This window comes from Siphateles boraxobius, unplaced genomic scaffold, assembly GCF_051911475.1.
Source record: "Siphateles boraxobius isolate OS27281-9 unplaced genomic scaffold, OSU_SipBor_1 22, whole genome shotgun sequence".
NCBI lineage: Eukaryota > Metazoa > Chordata > Actinopteri > Cypriniformes > Leuciscidae > Siphateles > Siphateles boraxobius.
This window is the reverse complement of record NW_027508833.1, coordinates 17,694,731-17,716,140: the sequence shown is the minus strand read 5'-3', so window position 1 is coordinate 17,716,140 and position 21,410 is coordinate 17,694,731. Positions and strand designations below refer to the sequence as shown.

Here is a 21,410-nt window from a genome sequence, read left to right as displayed (position 1 = left end):
CTAAGACATGTTTCCTGCTCACGACTTTGGTCTTAATAGACATTTGTAGAATAAGAAGTTGATACCTGACATACAAATGTAAATTTGCCCTATTATTATTTTATCTACATAATGAGAATAATAAGAATAAAAACCTTATCTAAAAATCACATGCACCATTTGACAACAGTGTCTTTGTGTTGCTTCAACAGCTTTCTGGACTTTTCTAATATACACCTGAAAAATGAGCAGTAGGAAACTTAAAACATTGATAATATTGTGAAAAGCTGGAGCAAATGAAATGCAGAATGTATAAAGATGTTGAGTTTATATAGTGTGATACTTGGCATCACAGAGAACACACTTCTGACATTGAATACTGCTCAGCTGAGAACCTAGGTTCAATCTTTGTTCAGAAAAACAAAGTACTCTGCGTGTAGTGAGGAAACGTTGATTGTTTGAAAGTTTGAGAAGTCTTTCAGAGACATAAGAAGGTAGAGGAGGACTAATTGTTCCTCTGGGACAGACAGTTTATATGGTTAGAGTTAAAGAAAGGAGGTATTCTGGCTGGATAATGATCTCCATTTCTCCTTTTAATGATGGCTGGATAAACTTACAGATCAAATCCATGAACGGATAGAAGACAGGATCAGGGTTTACTTGACTATCAGTATGAATGGACCATCTGAGGCAGATGTACAGATATGTAACTATCAATCTTTCTATGAATCAGACTGAGCATTTGTGCATGTCTGCAGGGATTGCAGTGTGTAATATCCCATCAGCCGCTGTGGAGGAGACGGCAGACTCGACGCTTTGCCACATCCTGAACCTGTACAGGAGGAACACGTGGCTGTACCAGGCCATGCGGGAGGGCACACGGGTCCAGAGCGTGGAGCAGATCCGAGAGGTGGCGTCAGGGGCCGCCCGCATCAGAGGGGAAACACTCGGACTTATTGGCTTTGGTGAGAGACCGAAACGGAGAAACACTTCATCAACAAACATAAGAACATTACACAATTGTGTTAAGCATTACATAATATAATAATGCTTGTTAATGCCATTAATAAAAGTTATGAAATTATTATTTTTTATTTTGTACATTAGTTGCTAGTTCTGTATTATACATTGAAATACAAATTTGAGATATAAATGCATATACATGCTTCTATCCAAAGCAACTTATATGTATGAACTAATTGACATTTTACATACATTTTCAGTCATCATAAATTAAAGTATGAGAATTATGTAGTGATTAAAACATGAAGTGAATAAAAATCATTAAAAAAAAGTTCAATTTTAATTTTGAAATTCTTATGTAAGCACAATCTAACCTTAACCCATATAAGACTAAATTCAAGCATTTAACTAAAAATATAATATAATAATAAATATTGTAATAAATAATATAATTTAAAGTGACTGCAGTACATGACAATATTATATTTACATATTAAAAATCATAGGAACCTTGAAGGAATGGTTCAAATTAATTACGTCATCTATTCACTGTCTGGTCATCCATGTATAATTTTTGTTTTTATATAACTAAAGTGGTGACAAGAGTTAGTTAAGCTCCAAGGACAAACAAGCATTTTAGTTGTCATACAGGTTATATAAACAATCCTAAAGTCATATCTGCTGAATGGGTTTGTGTGTCTATATATTTATGTATATTTGTGTTATAGGCCGATCAGGACAGGCAGTGGCTGTTCGAGCAAAAGCGTTTGGCTTTAATGTGATCTTTTACGACCCATACTTGCAAGACGGTTTAGAGAGATCGCTGGGCGTTCAGAGAGTTTACACCTTACAGGACCTCCTGTACCAGAGCGACTGTGTGTCTCTCCACTGCAACCTAAACGAACACAATCACCACCTCATTAACGACTTCACCATCAAACAGGTAGACTACACACAAACAGTGCATTAATCGCACCCTGTTGTCATGAGCGCCATCTAGTGGCTGTGGCCTGAACGTGACTTTGAGGACTTGTGAAATATCATCTATCATGTTTTCGCAGATGCGACAGGGAGCGTTTCTAGTTAACACAGCCCGAGGGGGTCTGGTCGATGAAAAAGCCCTGGCTCAGGCTCTAAAAGAGGGCAGGATACGAGGGGCCGCCCTGGACGTTCACGAATCTGAACCCTTCAGGTAACATTTGTAATGACATACTAATTAGAACAATCTCCATGTTGCTGTACACCACAATTTGTCTTAAGATAATATATGTAACTCCAAACATATCTACAGCTGCACCTACATTTGCATACTATTACTTTTATATAATATGCAATTTTTGGATTAGTGCATGCCAGATTACTGTACATTGACAATGGTGTGTTATTTCAGATGTACAAACATAGCAAGCCAAGGACTGCAAAGTTTTCTGCTCTGGCATTTTACTTTTCTAGAACATAATGGAAATTTGTTATGGAAGCACAACATGTATTATTTCTTCCCTTGGATTAATTTATTTCGCTTCTATTATTGTATTATTTTCATTTAATTATTATCAGAATGTATTGCAATGTATCCAACGTTGAGTAATAATGAATTTTCAAAAGTTTGCATTTGGGAATAATACTTTTTTTTTTTTAAATTAAAGAAGCAAATACTTTTATTCAGCAAGGATGCATTAAATTTTACTGTTTCAAATAAATGCAAAATCCTGAAAAAATACATTATGGTTTCCACTAAAATGTTAAGCACAAATATTTTCAACACTGATAATAATTTAAAAAAAAATTTTGTTTAAAGCAGCAAATCAGCATGTTAGAATGATTTCTGAAGGATCATGTGACACTGAAGACTGGAGTAATGTTACTGAAAATTCAGCTTTGCATCACAGGAATACATTTAATTTAGTAATATATTAAAATGGAACAGTTTTAAATGTAAATACATTTTACAGTAGTGTATATACTTTCACATCACGAGCGAAGTACATCCTTTCAGTGTGTAGTAATCAGGATATAGTCTCATTCCGTCTCCCTATGCTATGGTTTTCTCTCAGTTTTACTCAGGGTCCTCTGAAGGATGCGCCCAATCTGATCTGCACCCCTCACACGGCGTGGTACAGTGAGCAGGCCTCACTAGAGATGAGAGAGGCCGCGGCCACTGAGATCCGCAGGGCCATCACTGGTATGAAAGCTCCCATTAACTTCTTTCTTAGAATGATTTATGTTCAAAATGTAACTGCTTCTGATGATGTCATTGTAGAATTGGCATACGAAATTGTGATTATCATAGTTATATTTAATATGGTAAAGTTATTTATGATTAACTGGATGGTATGTGAACTGTGAAGTGAAGGGGGATCTGATTTACCTCTCTTCGCATAACTTTTCAAACTGTTATTTTAACATTCTTATGCTGCCTAGCAAGCACTTGTATTTCCTTCAGGGAATGTAAATCCAGTTCTTTATATAAACTCTGTCTCCCTCAAAGGATCCGTTCTGTTGTACATCAGTCATCATGTCTCGGGGTTTGTTCTGGTTTTCAGGTCGTATTCCAGACAGTCTCAGAAACTGCGTCAACAAAGAGTTTTTTGTTACTACGGCGCCGTGGGGGATGATGGAGCAGCAGGTACACCCGGAGCTCAACGGAGGAGCTTACAGGTGAGAAAAGAGATTTTAAACATGCACAGAACCTAACATACATTACCTGTCATATCATACTAACCTTTATTCCATCCACCCTCGAGTTTGTTAACATCTCAAACAACCTTGTTTCTGGGATTGAGAATCGAGAACCGGTTCTCATTTAGAACCAGACCCAAATGATTTCCGTTCCATTCAGTTCTATTAATCTTTCAGTCTTAACAATAATTGTTAATATCAGATTTAACATTAAAAAAGAACAACTTAAATTAATTGTTTTTAATATATATATATATATATATATATACAAACATTCTTAAAACTATAGATATACTTAGAAGTAAAACTGAAAATCTTGAATACGTCAAGAATATATTTTAAAATAAATTTATTTTTCTTACCACATTAGCAAATAGTTTTCTTCTCGTTTTCAGTATAAATCTAGCATAATTTAGTGATATTTATTAGCTATATTGATTCAGGAAACTGTTTAATAAATAGTAAAAGTTTAATATATATATATATATATATATACTGTATATATATAATTTATTAATTAATTATAAATGGTATTAAAAATATAAAAACATGTTACAAAAAAATTAAAGGTGCAGTAAGCGATTTCTGAGAAACGCTGTTGATATTTGAAATCACCAAAATAAATGTGCCCCTACCCAAAACGATCACACCCCTATCTTGATAACTCTGCCCCAAATCCCTCCCCCCTAATGATTCTATACTGCTGATTGGCTACAAGTGTGTTTTGGTGCTCGGCCCGATCCACTTTTAACAGCATTTCTGAGAATTTCACTTACAAAGAACTCAATCCTTAATCAAATTGCTGAGGGACCTATATTGTCAAATAAAATCTGAATCAAATCCAGATTCATTAAATTCCCTCTAATCGCCATCCCTGCTCTTTTCCCCACTCTACTCAAGATCCCTCCTTCCTCGCAGTGAGATGAAATACTCAACAAATTCATTCATTCTGATGTATGAGCAGCCAACCAGCACAGCGGCTGTGTTCAGCAATGCAAACAAGCTTCATTAGTTCATCCCTGTGTAGTGAGTGTAATCCCTCCAGATCGCAATATGCAAATAGACTTAAAGGTCACTGCCGTCTGTCCCTGTGGCACACATAAATTAACTTCGCTCTCCATCGACTGCATCACCACTAGCTTTACCAGCTATGACCCTTCTGAACGTTTCCCTCAACTAACACCTCATTTTTATGCATTTAACTCTCCAACCCACACATATAAACACACTCTCACACACACACACACACACACACACACAATGTGTGTTGCTCAGTCTGATTGCTTCTCTCGCACAGCAGAGTGGCCCAACCGCTACCAGCCGTTTCTCCTGGTGGCCTGCAAGACAAAATGTATACCTAAACAATGAGAGGTAAATATTCACAGAGTACTGCAACAGCTGTCGCCAGATATCAAGAACAGCCCAAATAGCTCTGAAAGACGAACAATGAACAAAACAGTGAGGTCTGAAACATCAAGCATAATCCTTACTTTGATTTGACAACTTTTGTTTGTACATTTCTCATTCTCATGTGCAATGGAACATGCTTTCATGTGATACCCTCCTATTTATGGAAATGTTACATAAAGGCTGAACAGCAATTTTACTTACTAATTTTTTTTTTTTTATTGGTTCTAGAATTATTTTAATTGCACATAATTTTTTATTGTATGAATTTGGCTGTGTTGTATGAGCATTTGTTAAATTAGATTGTGATTTTGTATGGAGGGCCATTTGTGCCACTCAAAAAGTAATAAATCACCTGAGGAATCAATAAATCAAATAATAAATGAATTAAATACCTTATTTATTTTAAGCAATAAAGAAAGAAAGAAATACCTCAATAAAGAATTATCGGTTGCACTTTACCATAAGGTTCATTAGTTAATGTATTAGCTAACATGAACTAACTATGATCAATACATTATTTACAGTATTTATTCATCTTGTATTAGTAAATGTTGAAATTAAAATGAACAAAGATTAATAGATGCTGTAGAAGTATTGTTCATTATTAGTTCATGTTAACTAATGAAACCTTATTGTAAAGTGTTACCAATTCATTTTAAGCATTTAAGCAGAGGCCTTGATATCAAATGATTTCAAGCATGAAAAACATTTCAATCATATCACGTGCCTAAACTTTAGACTGCTAGTGTATAAATAACGTTTTTCAGCCAAAATTAAGCTTTGAGTCTGTAAGCAATTTGTTGTAGTCAGAGTATAGCATTAAACCAATGACCTCACCGTAACTCTATATTCTCTGTCTTTTCTCCAGGTTCCCCCCTGGTGCAGTGGGTGTGTCTCCTGGTGGCATGGGTGGACAAATAGAGGGCATGATGCCTGGCGGGGTGCCCAGTGCCCACCCCCTGCCGCCGGGCACCCAGCCCAGCCTCGCTCCCTCCCCCACCCAGCTCCTCAAACACAACGACCATAGAGAACACCTGGCCAAGTCATAACCACACACCGGACCGCTGACCAACTGCAAATCGTAGAGACTAAGAGACAGTGAACGGGTGAACAAGCAATCAGCTGCCCGCGCCAGCTGCACCAGAGACATGCTTCACGGACGTCTACCACTGTCTTGTTTTCAGTTTGAGTGTTTTTCTGTTCATTTACGTTTTAACCTAGGAAGTTCGGTGGTTTTGTTTCTGTTGTTTTTGCGAGGGGCGGACATCATTTCCACCTGTTCTAATGCAGGTGGGCGGTGCTTTCTTGTCAGAGGGCGTGGCATTACATGATGGCCACGCCTCTTTCCTCGTGCACCAGTTTGAAACATTGACTGATACCCACGTCATGCACTTCTCTTCTTCCTCCTCACCTAATTTGGGCACGTAACAGAACTCAACGCAGTTATACGTTTCAACATCGTTTCTATCTTTACATCCACGGAATTAGTGCTCGTCTTTGTTTCAGTGTTAAAAGTGCTTGATAAAAAATATATATACAGTGTATCTATTAAGAGAACAGAGAGGAAAAGGCTGTTCTTGGGCAAAAATAAAGATGATAGAGAAATTATTAGCATTTTCTTTTTTCAGAACATTTAGAGTAGCTGACCTCTTGTTTACAGAATTGCACAAATTGAGCAAGCACCAGCTCAGAAAACACCCCTCTTTAAGACCCAAGAACACACTATTTTACTAATATATATATATATAAAAATTAATTTAGATTAAAAAAAAAAATTGTTTTCAGGATTTGTTCGATTCTGTGGCAGGTTTTTAAATGTCAGTTCCCAAAAATGGCAATTTGGATTTGAGTGAACGTCACCGTGAGGAACATTTTGATTTTGTGTTTGCTATGAGTTCTGTAAAACTCCAAAAATAGATGGCAGCTCACACAGAAAAGGGACTGGAGTGAAAAACCGCCCCTGTCTCAGGAAGAACATTTACTCCAAAACACATGACAACCCGGTGGTCTAAATACTTGCTCCTTCCCATCAGCCTCTTCGCCTACCCGAGGTATTTTTATAGATCTGACATCCAGTGCGTTTTTTGGTGTTGAATGTATGGCAGTTAAATTAGATTTGTATTGTCTAGTTTAATGTTTTTGTAACCATACTTTCCTGTGATCCTCTCCCTGTTCCTTTTCTTTTGGGTTCTTTATGTGGAAGCGCACTGTTCGGAGCTCATTGTGTTGTTTATATGCAATATCCTGAGGTCCTCGGCCAACTCCAGTCAGGTTGGTTCCAGAACTGTAGGTTTGGTTTTTAGTGTGAGTATTTGTATTTGTTTATTGTACCGAGGTGAACATTTAGCATACAGTACAGTTAAAATAAAAATAAAAATACCGTTCTGACTTTCTATACTGTGCTTGTGTGTTTGTCTCAATTTTACACACGCATTTATGAAGGTGAGACAGGATTTGCAGCATCTGCTGTGCTGTGACCTTCAGATGCCCCTGCATGATTCTGGAGGCCACGAGGGGTCGCTGTGGCTCTGGGTTAATATGTTGCTTGATGCAGAGATCATTATTTAAATACTAGCATGCTTATTTTTGGTAAAGAAATAATAAGAGGGAAACTATACTTTTGCAAAAAAATAAATCACAGCAAACTTTACAAATCACATAATATTTTGAGGGGTCTTAATTTGACATAATTATGTTATATAATAAAATTGTGAAGGGCTAGTTTCCCTCTTGTTATTTTTTCACCCAAAAAAATGAGACACCACAAACATGAAATAGCATTGCATTGGATACGAAATATCAAAGACAGCGGCATCTGGTATCGTGTGTGTGTGTGTGTGTGTGTGTGTGTGTGTGTGTGTGTGTGTGCGCGCGCGCGCTGAAATTCAGACATTTCTAGCAAGAGCTTACATTTCCAAATACTTTTTTGGAGCCACTGTAGATTCTATTAATCATCTTGTATTATTTTTTTATATTCACTTTTTCTGGCTAGATCATTGGTTCATTGTTAGGCTAACTAACTTTTTTAAACAATCTAATTATTTTAAAGTTAACGCTTTAAAAGATATTCTGAAATGACTTTACTTAATCGTGAAAAGTATATTTTAGCAAATTATTTCCTGAGTAAACTGTTTGGTTAGGGTTTCGACGCTTTGATCAATTTAATGCAAGACCATTAAAATATGCGACGTTCTGATATCATCTGACAATAAAATTGTATGTTTTCTGTCAATTTCCTCTTCATTCTGTTATTAATCTCTATCTTGTTTTTCTGATATGCCGTTGCATTGCTTTTACTCTAATATTTGCTTAGTGCTGATAATGTGGGTGTGCCGCTGAAATATGACAGGACTTTGGACTATTGTTTTATGCGTCTCAGTGGATCATCGCTGTCGTTGTTTGAATAGTTGGCATGGGCAGACAGATGCCAGACAGTGTCTGAGGGCTACAGTGAACCTCGTGAAACTAAATACTGAATATATTTGGATATTTTTGGATTAAGTGGTAATGCAGTCTGACTGTAACAGTCATAAGAGGTGCATCGAAGAATCGGTGAACAATGGAAAAGCTAGAATATTCCCGGATGGCAGTGCAAAGCAATGCAAAAAAAGCATACCCCTCTCTCTCTCTCTCTCTCTCTCTCTCTCTCTCTGTATGTGTGTATATATATATATATATATATATATATATATATATATATATATATATATAATTAAAGTTAAGCGCGTAACAGAGGATTAAAGAGAAAAATAAAAAATCTAAACTAAATAATTTAATAATGACAATAACAACAGGTTTTATTTGTGCTCTTCTGAATTCGCATTGAATGACGTTTAATACAAACTCTGGCTCCTCCTACTTCCGCTACACAGGTGAGGATCGCGTGACGTCGTCGAGCATGAAGGGAGGAAACAGTGTTTGATATCCATGAAGTTTTTCTTTCTAAACTAAGACCTCAAATACATAGTTACAGATATGTGTGATTTCGGTAAGTGACTCATTTCTTTCTTTTTTATTGCACGTACGATAATTATAGTTGATTTATAGTTTAATTGAAGACACAAAAAGGGTTTTCAGAGAGAAAAGCCTCTGACAGTCGTTTTTTTTTCTCTCGCGAATTGCGTGTCTTGTGATATTGAAATTTTTCTCTTTTTTTAATTCACTGTAGAAAAGAATATTCAGCAGCTGGATGAACCCTTAGACATTATTTTACACTAAATCCTGCGAAAGTAGGCCTAAATTAGAGCAGAGTTTCATATAGTAATAGTACTAGTTTCATAGTATTAGACACAAATGTAATTTGTAAATGTACAGAACTATAAACATTATGAACTATATAAATAAAATCAGTTAATATCTATCGCAAGAAAAAGATGTATTGAAGCAACACAAAATTTATGCCATTGCATTAGAATATAAAATATCAAAACAAGTATCTTTCCTTTAAATAATAAGCACAAAGCACTGTTCAACTAGTTAAAAATCATGGAAAATGTTTACTAAACGTAGCATTATTTGTGTAGGCCATCTCATGCGATGACATTTGTAAGTGTGAGTTTTGAGAGCACTGCATGAAATGACATTATATTAATCTAGACAAGCAGAAGGGTCCTGGGCGGCTGATGAAGAAAGGATTGACTCTCATCGTCATCGGTCATGTTAATTTCATCCTGAGCGCTATTCTTCATGGCAGCGTGTTACGCCACGTATCCAAACCCAGCAATGAGATCTCAACGGAGTATACCGTATCAAACATCATCTCTGTCTCCTCAGGACTGCTGGTGAGGGATTACGCTTATGTTTGTTCACTTATGTCCCATCTGTAGCTCCTAAACTCTGAGTGAGTCTGAATCCTGAGAATATTCACTCAAAAAGGCAGTCACGTCTACTGCTTATAATTTGGGTCTGCTGTGGTTTTCTTGTTCACCCAAATGAAGTCTGCATATGCTGTTTTTACATATATTTAACACATTCAATTTGTTAGGCTTCCTGAGGAGTTTTAACATTTCTACGTTTTCCCACAGAGCCAGAAAAATGAAAGGGTGCCTTCACACTAGCACTTTTGGTACGCTCACGGGTTCGATTGACGTCAGAATTCGCTTCGTTTGATGATGTGAACGCTGCTTTCAGAGTGTGTTCACACTTGTAATTCAGTTGTTTTGGTGTGGAGTGGACCAAAAAAGAAAATGACACATTTAGTCCTGGTTCGATTAGCATTTACACTGTCATTTTTTTAACACCGAACCTAAAGATACAAAACAAAAAAAAGCTGCTTTTATGACATAGCCTATATTTTGCGACGGAACTTGTCGAACATCCAGAACAATGCCTTGTTAGCACATATATGATGAAGCTGAGAACTTGTGAAGTTCATAAAATGAAACGGCGACAGGAATCCCTCTGTCGTCACACACACAAACGAAGATCTTCTGCGAGAAGACGCGGTACTGATGCTTGTATCAAGCTGTGATGGGCAACATCGTGACTATGATGAGAAAAGAGCTGATCGAGAGCATTCTGAGGGTTGGTTTTTGGTTCGTTTACATGTCGTTGGCCCATTTTGCATTCATATTTGAGTGGAACCACATCTGAGTTTGTAGACCCACCTTTTCTCAGTCCACTTGTTTGGTGCACACCAGGGTTCGGATGGCTGCGTTCACACTTATTCAAATGAACCGTACTAAAAGAGCAGTCGCACCAGAGTTTGTTTTAATCGAATCGAATCGAACCAAACCTGACAAGTGTGAACACCCTCAGAAATCCGGTACGTTCCTGCGAAACGTACCCGGGTCTGAATTAAATGTACGATTCATGTCATCTCTGGTACGGTTCGCTGCTGATATGAATGCAATTGTACTAGCTCACCGCTATTGATGACGTAGGCTATGATTTGATACAACTGTGTTCTCCCTTCTTTTCTTGACAAGAAAACACGCACTGCAAGCAGAGAATGTATGTCTCAATTCGGCTGGACTCCGACGTTCTATAGAGCATTTGCAGTACATTCGTGGCAGATAGACGCAAGTGCCATTATGTGCTGACGCTTTGAAAACAAAACCAAGTGTTCAAAAATCTAAATATTAAAGTGAGGCGAGCAACTACAGTATGCATTTAGCTGATTTGCCATTTTGTCAATACCATCTAATTGCGTTGAACAGCTGCTGCTTTGAACAGCTGCTGCTCACGATTATTCGCATCTAACATAAAAGTTTGTACATATATGTATATATATACAAGGGGCAGGACGAGGGGGGAAAGCAATCTAACTCCCAGGTAATCAAACCTAGTGTGAAAGCACCCTAAAATTCCACTTATGTCCTCAAACGTTTTTAAAACTGTTTTTCTCAGAGCATCGCAAGTGGAATTGTTGCAATATTGGTGTCGAGGAATATTACCTTCTGGAAACTAGTAAGTAACCTTTTCTCTGTTTTAGTATTATATTTCTAAGGCTTTATCGTGATTGTTCTGTATAGCACTACAAAAATACAATGTTCTTTCCCTGTATTATTTATAGTCAGCTTGAAACAGAAGTTGCGATTAGTCTCAATTATGACATACAGTACTGTGCAAAAGTCTTAGGCACGGTAGTATTGTCACCCCAATAAAATGGTTTTAACCCAGTTATTGATTTATTTTGCTATAATGTGTCAGTGGGAAATATCAGGTTACATTTCCAAACATTCATTTTGCCATTAATTGTAATAATCCAGTGAGATTTTTGTATGCACAAGGAGTCTGACAACAGCCGGTATGATCTGATCTCACCATCACTTGAGTCTGTCTGTGATAACATGAAGAAACAGAAAAAACGGAGACAGACTAAATCCAGAAGAACTGTGGCAACGTCTCCAAGACACTTGAAGAAACCGACCTGCGAAGCTACAGTACTGAGAAAAGTTTTAGGCACTTGTGTAAAAATGTGAGGATGCTTTCAAAAATAATGTCATAAATAGATTTTATTTATCAACTAACTTCTATAACTAAATCAAATCAATATTTCGTGTGACTACCCTTTGTGTTTAAAACAGCTTTTGTCCAGGTACACTTGCACATAGTTTTTCAGGAAGGTTGTCACAGTTCTTCTGGATTTAGTCTGTCTCAGTTTTTTCTGTTTCTTCATGTAATCCTTCATGTTATCACAGACAGACTCGGTGATGATGAGATCAGATAATAACGGCTGTTGTCAGACTCCTCGTGCAATAAAAAATCACACTGGATTATCACAATTATGGCAAAATGAATGTTTGGAAATGTAAACTGATATTTCCTATTGACACTGCAGCAAAATATATAAATAACTGGCTTAAAACCACTTTTTTGGAGTAAAAATGCAAATGTGCCTAAGACTTGTGCCCTGTACTGTTACTGTATATCCGAGTGAAACGTCTTCTCTAGAAGCAAAAATTTAAACACCTTTTTTTAATGCCAGTAAACACGACGTCATCAGAGAAGAGATGTCACTGCAAGAGGAAGGGGAAGTTATTTTGATTCCGAGGGCATATAAATAGATAAGAAAAAGTGGTGCACGGATAAATTGTTTAATAATAAATATGCCGATATTCCATAATGAAGCAAGAATTGTGCATTTTAATTTTATGGTGACATTAACACAGCGCTGTTCTTTTGCTTCCTGTAGCACATCGGTCTGTTAGTGAGTTCCTTTCTGAACACCCTGCTCACACTGGCATGTTTATCGGGGTTGATTTTGGCTATCAGTCTGACTATTTCAACCGACGGGAGCGGCCTCATGAAAGGATGCAATTCCACCAACAATGCACGTTCCTCGGTCATCGTCGACTGCCCTTTTGATGCCACTCGCATCTATGTGAGTCTTTCTACAGGAAAACATCTTAAAACTACAGCGAAAATATTATTAGAAATGCATCTTTATACACAGATCAGCATATTTGAATGATATCTGAAAGATCACGTGACACTGAAAACTGGAGTAATGATGCTGAAAATTTCATTTGCAGTTTTGCCATCACAGGAAGAAATTACATTTAAAAATATTTTCATATAGAGAGCATTTATTTTAAAATGTAATAATATCTCACAATATTGCTGTTTTACTGTATTTTTGATCTTATAAATTTAGCCTTGATGAACAAAGGAGACTTTTTTCAAAAACATGTATAAAATGTGAATTATTCCAAATGTCTGACCCCCTGTGTAAATGCTTGAATCGAGAATCTTGCATATGAAGACTGAACTTGTTTCCCGTCCAGGACACAACCCTTGCTCTGTGGTTCACCTGTGCTGCGTTTACCGCGCTGGAGGCTGGACTGTCTGTGTGGTGCTTTATTGTGGGTCTCCAATTAAGAGGCATCGGACCCTGTGCTCAAAACTACATCAGAGAGCAGGTACAACTCTGAATATTCATGCAGATGACTCCGCTGAATTAACCTGCGGTGTTTAAAACCAAAATCACTTCCTAAGGATTTTCTATGGACTGATTATGGATATGATTTTGCTGGGTTCAGAGCTCTTTACATTTATGAATTTAAGGCAGGTGGTTTTATTCAAAGCTTCTTACATTGCATTCATTTATACATTTTGTCAGCCTTTCAAAGTGCTAGTTTTTGAAAACGATTCCGTTACTATATACATGTAAACTACAAAATCTTGAATTTGTGAAAACTGAAACATCATGCACGTGTATCATAGATATAAACACTAGAGTTGCCTTGGCTACGGCAGTTCATTGGAACGAATGCGTCAATAGAGCCGGCATCTTGAAACAGGGGAGCCCCTCATCAGCATCAATGTAGGAAAAGGTCTAACGGAAATAAAATCACCATAAATCGTCATGAAGGCGATTTTCTATTTGTTTTGGTTTGTTCCAACGGTCAGACATGTATTTATTATAGAGTCCATAGAAACTTTAAAAAAAATTCACAATCTTGTGAAATGTAATCCCTTGCTGTCTGGTTTTTTAGATTTCGTTCGTGTGAACATCCAATACGCAGCACAAAAGTCCGGCATCATCCATGAATTCGGCGTTACCTAGCTACTTCCTATGACAAGACCCCTGTTCCAAGATGGCGGCGGTTTTGACTCATGCTTAGAACCCTAAGGCTACATCTAGTGTTTATATGTATGCACGTGTATTATGTGTTCAGTTTATTTGCCTAGTGTTTCTTTACAAAGTGACATCGCTAACTACTGGCCTGGCAGGAGAATAAGGCATTTTTAGTCATTCTCGCGGATCCGTGTGAGCGGAGATTGTTTTAACAACTTTGTCATCGTGAAAAAAGCAAAGGAACAACTTTTTTGTTTTTAGTACATAGTTGTCATGTAACCGTACCCTGAATCATCGAACAAAATGTTGATGAGGTGATGTGCAATGTTTATTATGAGAAAATTAAAATGTGATTTTTAAAAAAAAATTTTTTTTACCTCTGATGCATGTAAATCTATTTTTTGAGACCTCCACAACTAAATGAGAAACATTTAAAATAGCATAATGAGGGCACTTTAATTCTAAAAAGGTGATTTAGAACTGTAATAAAAAAACACATGGATTAAAAATAGCTATAATATTAGCTCGTTCTAAATCAATGTGATCGTCTTTCATAACAGCTGGAAGGGGAGGCCCTGGCGTCAAGATCAAAGATGGACCAACACCACACAACTCAAGGAGAGCGTCTCATTGCACATCAGTCCGCCAGCGCTTAGAGAGAGGTGGGACATTTACTGTGGTGAAACAGAACATAATGCAAGTTTTCATTCATATGGAGTTACATTCTGCATTTGTATTAATTGATAATGTCAATTGTTCTGTAGATGATTTGAAGCACTGAGGTTGTGAAACAGATTTTTTGCCAGTTGAACTCAAGTCAGTTAAGGATGTTTGGTCTGAATGTGTTCAGTCTACTCATATAGATTGTAATTACTGGTAAACCCAAAACATATTCATTGTCATTTTCTGAAACTGTATATGGAGTTGCAGTTATCGTTTACATGGAAACTAAACACCCAACTTAATTTCAAAATTATTTTTAAAGTGACCACTTGTATTCTTTTTTTATATCATGTTTTGTTCTTGTGCTCCCAATGTCAAATATACCAAATACTGTTTTATTTTTACTCTAAAGGAAAGAAGTATCTATTTTACTATCACACAGTGAGCTCTCTATAGCCGGTTGTCATACAAAGTCCAGTATGCAGTATAGAGAGTGTGCCAGAGTGCCGTCAGAGACGTTAATCTGGGGTGGATTCAATGATGCAGAGAAAATCTCACACTCACAGATAATCCAGTGTGATTACAGTAGTTAAATATTGACAGAGACATGACTGAAACTGTCAAAACAAAGAGATTTACCTCTGCTTGATGCATTAAATTTAATTTCAAAAGACTGTTTGTTTAGAGAGCTGTAATATAGCCTAGTTTCATTCTTGACACGTAACTCAAAATCCCTCATCTCGATGCAGAAAAGTGAACCTTTGCTTTCTACATTTCATTTTATTGTTTTTAACATTGTGGTGTGTTAACAGTGTGCATTATATTTGAATAAATACATTTTAATATTAAGTTTTTGATATGCAGATATAATATTTCGTTTTAGATTCCATAACATGAGTTGAAATGGTGAACATTGTCCTTTTATATCTACACTTAAAAATAAGTTTTACACATTTGCTATAAGGTTTTAGTAGTTGTATGAACAATTATCTCAAATGCAATTAACATGGCATGAAAAGTATGTTGAAGAGGATGTCTTGAAGAGGATGAACAGCATTTTCTGTTCCTTTGTTAGATCGGAAAAATAGTTCTCAAAGACCTGTTTTGTGCCCTTGTGCCTCCTGTGATCTCACACTGGCCCTGTTTAATTCCATATGTAAGTTGATGATGTGTTCTCAGTGTTATGGTAAAGCTGACCTCATTCACTTCACTGCACCTGTTGGATTGCTGGACATCTGCTGTTCTCTCAATGCATCAGTGTCAGAGACAAAAACCTTTACAATCTAGATGATCAGACTCCCAACTATATGGTTATAAATGTATCATTTAATCAAGATAAAGAGAAAAATGCTTAATAAAATAACCTGTTCCCCTGGTTTTTGAGGTCATTTTGAAATTTAGTTTGAGAGAGTTTTATTACATGACAAGTAATCGCATAATATATTCAGTTATTTATCGTTTTTACCGTATATACATTTTTCCCATTATCTTTTATTTGTTACTGCTATGATTCCTGTGCAATATTGTATGTAAAACAAGTTCCTCTGTAACTGAAGACAAAATATTAGTGCTGTCAAATCGATTAATCCCGATTAATGGCATCTAACATAAAAGTTTGAGTTTATTTAATGTATATATATATATATATATATATATAGAGAGAGAGAGAGAGAGAGAGAGACACATGAAAACTCAATTTTTTTATGTTAGATTCGATTAATCTATTTGACAGTACTACAACAAGGTACCTTTTTTAAAAAAAAAAATCTAAATACATTTTAAACTTTTAATATATATAAAATATAATTCAGTTATAAAATAATTCACTCAGCTTTCGTTTCGAAATGCACCGTTACTCTGCCAGAGTTTGAAATGGACATGCGCAGTTCCTTGAAGTTGATTCTCGCTGTCTTGAGGATCGGGGATAGAAAAACAATACGCTGAAAGAAAGGAACTTACTATGCAACTTATTAAAAGGGCGGGTATATATACCGGGAGGTGGTTTATATCTTGCCAGGTAGGTTGTGTCTAAACATCAGTAATCATAGTTTAAGCTTTCTAGGTGTATTTTCAAATTAAGCGGTTATTAAAGTACTGGCCGCACGCAGAGGTGTATTGGTCATAAGGTGCTTGTTACTTTTCTCAACGCTAGTGAGTTTGGTCTAATCACAATCGTTAGTGGTTATACATTTTAGATGTATTATATTTGAGAGAGCTATGGTAGATTTTTAATTTGTTTTTCATATATCAATCCTTCGAATTAAGGTACTTAAATGATTATACATATTATTACAAAATCTTTTCTGACAAGACAAAAAACGTCGTGGGATTTGAGTGCGGCTCAATAGCGGTTCGTGCTGTTGAGCCTCCAAGCGCCCCCTGGAGGAATAAAGGTGTATGTCTCATTGGAAACAGCTGAAGGTGGGGCGAATCGGGACTCGGGAGTTTCGTTGCGATTGTGAATATGCAAAGCCACCAGGCAGTCGTCCGTGACGCTCTTCATGTGCTCGTTTCGGCTAGTTTACGATTTTTGTATCCATCAGCGTCTCAAAGCAGCCGGAGCGAGTGTTTGCATGCGCCGTGAGTGTCTGAGTGAAACTGCAGCACAGACTTCAGTGTGTTACATGATTGTAGGTGCTGAAATCAAACCTGCAGCGTAAATCTACAGCGAGAGACACGCTTTATAGTGTCATATGGAGGAAACCAGATGATCTTTGCCAGGGAAAGGTAAAGTTTGATATGCATAATATTGCACGCACTGTTCAGGTGTTTTAACCCACATATATATGTGGTTTTAGCATATATTTTATATAATCATGAATATATATATATATATATATATATATATATATATATATATATATATATATATATATTGTATACTGTTCCTGTCCCTGTCTGGAAATGCATGTTGATTAATCTTCAAACATGAGTAATCCCATATCATATGTTACACTGCTGACACCGCAGACCTGTGTGAAATATCGGAAATGATTTATATATTTATAACACGTATAATGCAATCTAAGGTGTGCATAGGTTTGTCTATCATCAATTATTTGAAGAATACTGATTAATTTGACATGTCTAGTAATTTGTGGTGTTTTAGAGAATTCATGAAGACTTTCTTCAGATTTTTAATGTCTGGTTACTGTTTCGTAGATGGTTGTGTGTTTGTAGACTCACACAAACGTGTTGTAAGGGGGATGGGATGTTTACACTGGCTCTTGTTAATTCAGATTCAACACAATCGGGATTAAGAATGGTTGATGAAATGACGTGAGAAAGTGTTACGTATTACTGCACATATTACTCGCTTTTCTCGCAAATTGATTTGAATTAAATGCATTTCTGTTTAAAATGCATAGTTGAATTAAATGTGTTGACTCACGAAGAAAAGTAAAATTTCAGCTGAATATTCAAAGAATAAAATATGAAATTATATTTTGCATAGTGAACAAACTATTTTTTGCAAGGTTTTTAAATTAAATATATAATATCATTCTTTAGTTTACGGTCCAATTCTCACCATTAACTACAACTGTAATGAATTAATGTTTATTCATTTAAGTATGGATTAGGTTATGTAGAATATGCTAAATAAGGCATTGATATGTACTAATAAACAGCCAGTATCAGTAATATTTTTTTAAATATTTATATAATTCAACACAATTTAAATATTTGCTTTTGCATGCACTAATGCATTTTTTTTTTATTGTAAAAGAAATGTGCTTAATTGTCATGAAAATAATGAAGAAATGCCAAGGGGTCCTAAAATACTTTAAGATTTTCTTAATGCAAAAATAAATTGTGTCAAATTTTCTCCTTTTTGGAGCTGAAATATGACCCACCCATGCATGTTCTTGAACGGTTTTGTGAGGTTCACCTAGTTAATGGATTGTTGGTTTTGGTTTATGGCTGTTATAACAGCTGTTTAACTGGTCTTGCCTAGTATAGTAACTGTTTACAAGCTGGGGTTTACATAAGCTTGCTTTGCCAGACACAAAACTAATGAAGTTAACCAGTTAAAATGGATCATTTGCTTATTTGCACACACTGACTTCAAATGAGTCTGGTAGCATCTGTGTTTTTACATTTGTCTTTATATGTATTTTTAAATGTTGTTCCAGGTATCCAGTATCAGTTGTCGTTGCCACATCCTAGAGCCCCGTCTGAAGGATCCATTGAAGATCACCCTGACCAAAGACAGTTTATCATTCATTCTGAAGTCTTTTATGAATGTGAGAGGATGCATAAGACTGCGGAGGGGTCTGATCAAAGCGTGCACTGACCCGAGACGCCGGTCAACAGACCGGTATCCATGAGGACCATCTGACAGAACAGGAAGGGGATGGAAGCAGTGGATCGTAGCCGTATAGCTTACACACTATGGGTGTGGCGGATCTCTGCGTAGAGAAGAAACCCTTGTGCTCGTGTTCCTGCCAGTCTCAGCTCTGCCATTCAAACATGGATTTGCCTTCCCGAGGGATGTGGCTCTTCGGGGCTCTGCTGCTCTTGTCCCTGTTCACAAGCAGCCTGGGCATCCACATGGACTCGGTGGTGGGCAGTCACAGCATGTTCACCTGCGAGTCGATCGGTCTGCGTATGTGCCAGGATCTACCCTACAACACCACCTTCATGCCCAACCTCCTGAACCACTACGATCAGCAGACGGCCGCGCTGGCCATGGAGGTACGAGCCGCTCCTTCTGTCTCGTAAACTGCTGGGATTTAGAGAAGGTGCCACAGAAACCGGGTTGCCATAGAGCTTGTTGTTGTGGAAGCTTGTGGTTTGCGGTTGGTGCTTTGATGAACTTGAATAATTTAGACTGTTGCGAGTGAAATAAGCTTTATGTCATATTTTTAAGCCTGAGTGATAGAGCTGCAGGATTATAGGTGCTATTTTGGGGTGGTTTTTTTTTTATCTTAAGGGTTGTAAGGTTATTGTGACTACAGCTTGATCTGAACGTCGTCTAGTTTGCGTCTGTGACGTCCAGATTTTGATTTAGAAAATATCTTCAGGTTTTGAGATGCATTATGCCCTTTTTCCTGACTATTCACATGATTTTGCTCCCTTATGGACATTGTGTATGAGAATCCTAAAAGTTGATTACATCACGATTTCTAAATATTTATCCATTTGGATAGGATTTTTGTTTATTGAATATTGAAAACAGACTGTCATTACATTACAACCAGTGTTGGCTTGGGTAAGTTAATTTAAAAAAAGTAATTAATTACTAACTACTAATTACATCTTCAACAGTGTAATTGGATTACTGTACTGTATTAATTAGATTACTTTAGTGTAATTCGATTTCTCTCTTAAAAGTATTGCATTACATACTACTAGCCTAATTACTTTCTAAATCCCATATTATCTCAACCTTGACCAGTTGAACAATACAACGAAACTGCTCTTTTAATTCTTCCAGATAAATAATATAAAATTGCATAAATTATTCTTGAACTGACCAAAGTATTTAAAGGGAGAAGGTTACATTAAAAAGAGACATTTTATGTTTTAATCCACTATTGTTTTATATAGAATTCTTCTATTGTCTATACAGTAATTTAATGCAGTTACATCAGAAGTAACTGTAATTAAATTACAGAAAACTTAAGACTAATCCCTTACTTTACTTTTTTAATTGAAATGTAATTAAATTACAGAAATAATAACAGTAATCCCTTACTTTACATTTTTAAGGGAAACGTAATCAAATTACAAAAAGAATTACAGTAATCCCTTACTTCACTTTTTAAGTGAAAAGTTATTAAATTACAGTAATTAATTACTTAGTAATGTATACAGCTAACACTGATTACCACACTCCAAATTTGTTCATTAGATTGTTTTAAACAGTTTATAGTGACATTTAATTCTACATACATTCTCATTTTCTCTTTTTCCCATTTGTGTGATGCAGATTGTGCTTGCTCAGGATTTTTTTCTTAATGCCCGCCACGGCCATTTTGATGAATCATATCCATATGAAATACAACGAGATCATTTTAGCCTAGAGGTTTTTTTGCGTAATGAATCTGTTATTCATCATGAAAGTAAACTTAAGTGCTGTTACATCTGTTGTCAAAGATAGTAGATATAATTATTTAGCTTTTTTATTAAACAAGATTATGAGTAAATAAAAGATATATTTAACACAATTAATATAATCACATTATAGGTTAAACATTCACCGCATTTGAGAGACGTTGGATATTGTTTCATTTGACTCAAACATTTCTTCCTGCTAAATAATTAGACTTTTAAATATTGATTATATGAGAAGTAAAAATGATTAACTGTTTACTCGAAATTATTTGTTTCTAAAATAGCTAATCTGTTACAGAAATATCTTGGGAATGTCAAACAGCCCTATAGTGAAACGCTTCTGTTCCATGTCAGGAATGTTTGTTAAATGCCAATTTATTCCATGTGTTGAAGGAACGAATGGAGCCATCTTACATTTTTTCCCCAGTTCTAACAGCCTCATAATCTCTGCTTTGGATTGATTTGAAGCGTGAAATAATGCTCTTTCTCCCATTGTTTCAGTCAATTAAACACGGTGAAGAGCATAAGCGTCCATCGGTGTTCTGAGATCACAACAGGGCAGCCAGTGTCAGTTGCCTGCTGTAGGTCTGGGGGGGGGTCACGTGACCCGGGCGGCACTGAGGTTCAGGGTGGTTCA

General features: G+C 36.4%; 3 protein-coding genes across 19 annotated transcripts in view; all 3 read left to right on the top strand.

Annotated features, from left to right (window-relative positions):
- ctbp2a (C-terminal binding protein 2a) overlaps nt 1–7,424 on the top strand; it is a 46,073-nt gene extending 38,649 nt beyond the window's left edge. For 9 of the 14 annotated variants that reach the window (XM_077238885.1, XM_077238884.1, XM_077238889.1 and 6 more), the window contains 6 exons: nt 738–944; nt 1,671–1,885; nt 2,004–2,134; nt 2,997–3,124; nt 3,486–3,600; nt 5,900–7,424. In XM_077238885.1, the coding sequence (XP_077095000.1) occupies nt 738–944; nt 1,671–1,885; nt 2,004–2,134; nt 2,997–3,124; nt 3,486–3,600; nt 5,900–6,080 (977 nt within the window). In that variant the 3' untranslated portion in view covers nt 6,081–7,424. Of the gene's footprint in view, nt 1–737; nt 945–1,670; nt 1,886–2,003; nt 2,135–2,996; nt 3,125–3,485; nt 3,601–4,521; nt 4,897–4,918; nt 4,993–5,899 lie in introns of those variants that run through there. The other 5 variants (XM_077238883.1, XM_077238877.1, XR_013206617.1 and 2 more) reach the window with 4 other exon arrangements.
- Nucleotides 7,425–8,894: 1,470 nt separating this feature from the next.
- Nucleotides 8,895–16,092, top strand: krtcap3 (keratinocyte associated protein 3). The gene is made up of 6 exons (XM_077238876.1): nt 8,895–9,019; nt 9,628–9,812; nt 11,380–11,439; nt 12,668–12,856; nt 13,260–13,394; nt 14,614–16,092. Exons 1-6 carry the CDS (start codon nt 9,007–9,009, stop codon nt 14,707–14,709), a joined length of 678 nt encoding a protein of 225 aa, XP_077094991.1. The 5' UTR covers nt 8,895–9,006; the 3' UTR covers nt 14,710–16,092.
- Nucleotides 16,093–16,608: 516 nt separating this feature from the next.
- Nucleotides 16,609–21,410, top strand: part of fzd3b (frizzled class receptor 3b) — a 36,875-nt gene continuing 32,073 nt past the window's right edge. Inside the window, exons 1-2 of one of the 4 annotated variants that reach the window (XM_077238869.1) lie at nt 16,609–16,733; nt 18,850–19,411. In XM_077238869.1, coding sequence (XP_077094984.1) covers nt 19,109–19,411 — 303 coding nt within the window. In that variant the 5' untranslated portion in view covers nt 16,609–16,733; nt 18,850–19,108. Of the gene's footprint in view, nt 17,444–18,849; nt 19,412–21,410 lie in introns of all 4 variants that reach the window. The other 3 variants (XM_077238868.1, XM_077238871.1, XM_077238870.1) reach the window with 3 other exon arrangements.

What these genes read in the sequence shown, in the direction of transcription:
- krtcap3 (XM_077238876.1), top strand. An exon ending in TTGATGCCACTCGCATCTAT is followed by an intron (nt 12,857 to 13,259) that starts GTGAGTCTTTCT and finishes TTTCCCGTCCAG; the next exon opens with GACACAACCCTTGCTCTGTG. An exon ending in AAAACTACATCAGAGAGCAG is followed by an intron (nt 13,395 to 14,613) that starts GTACAACTCTGA and finishes CTTTCATAACAG; the next exon opens with CTGGAAGGGGAGGCCCTGGC.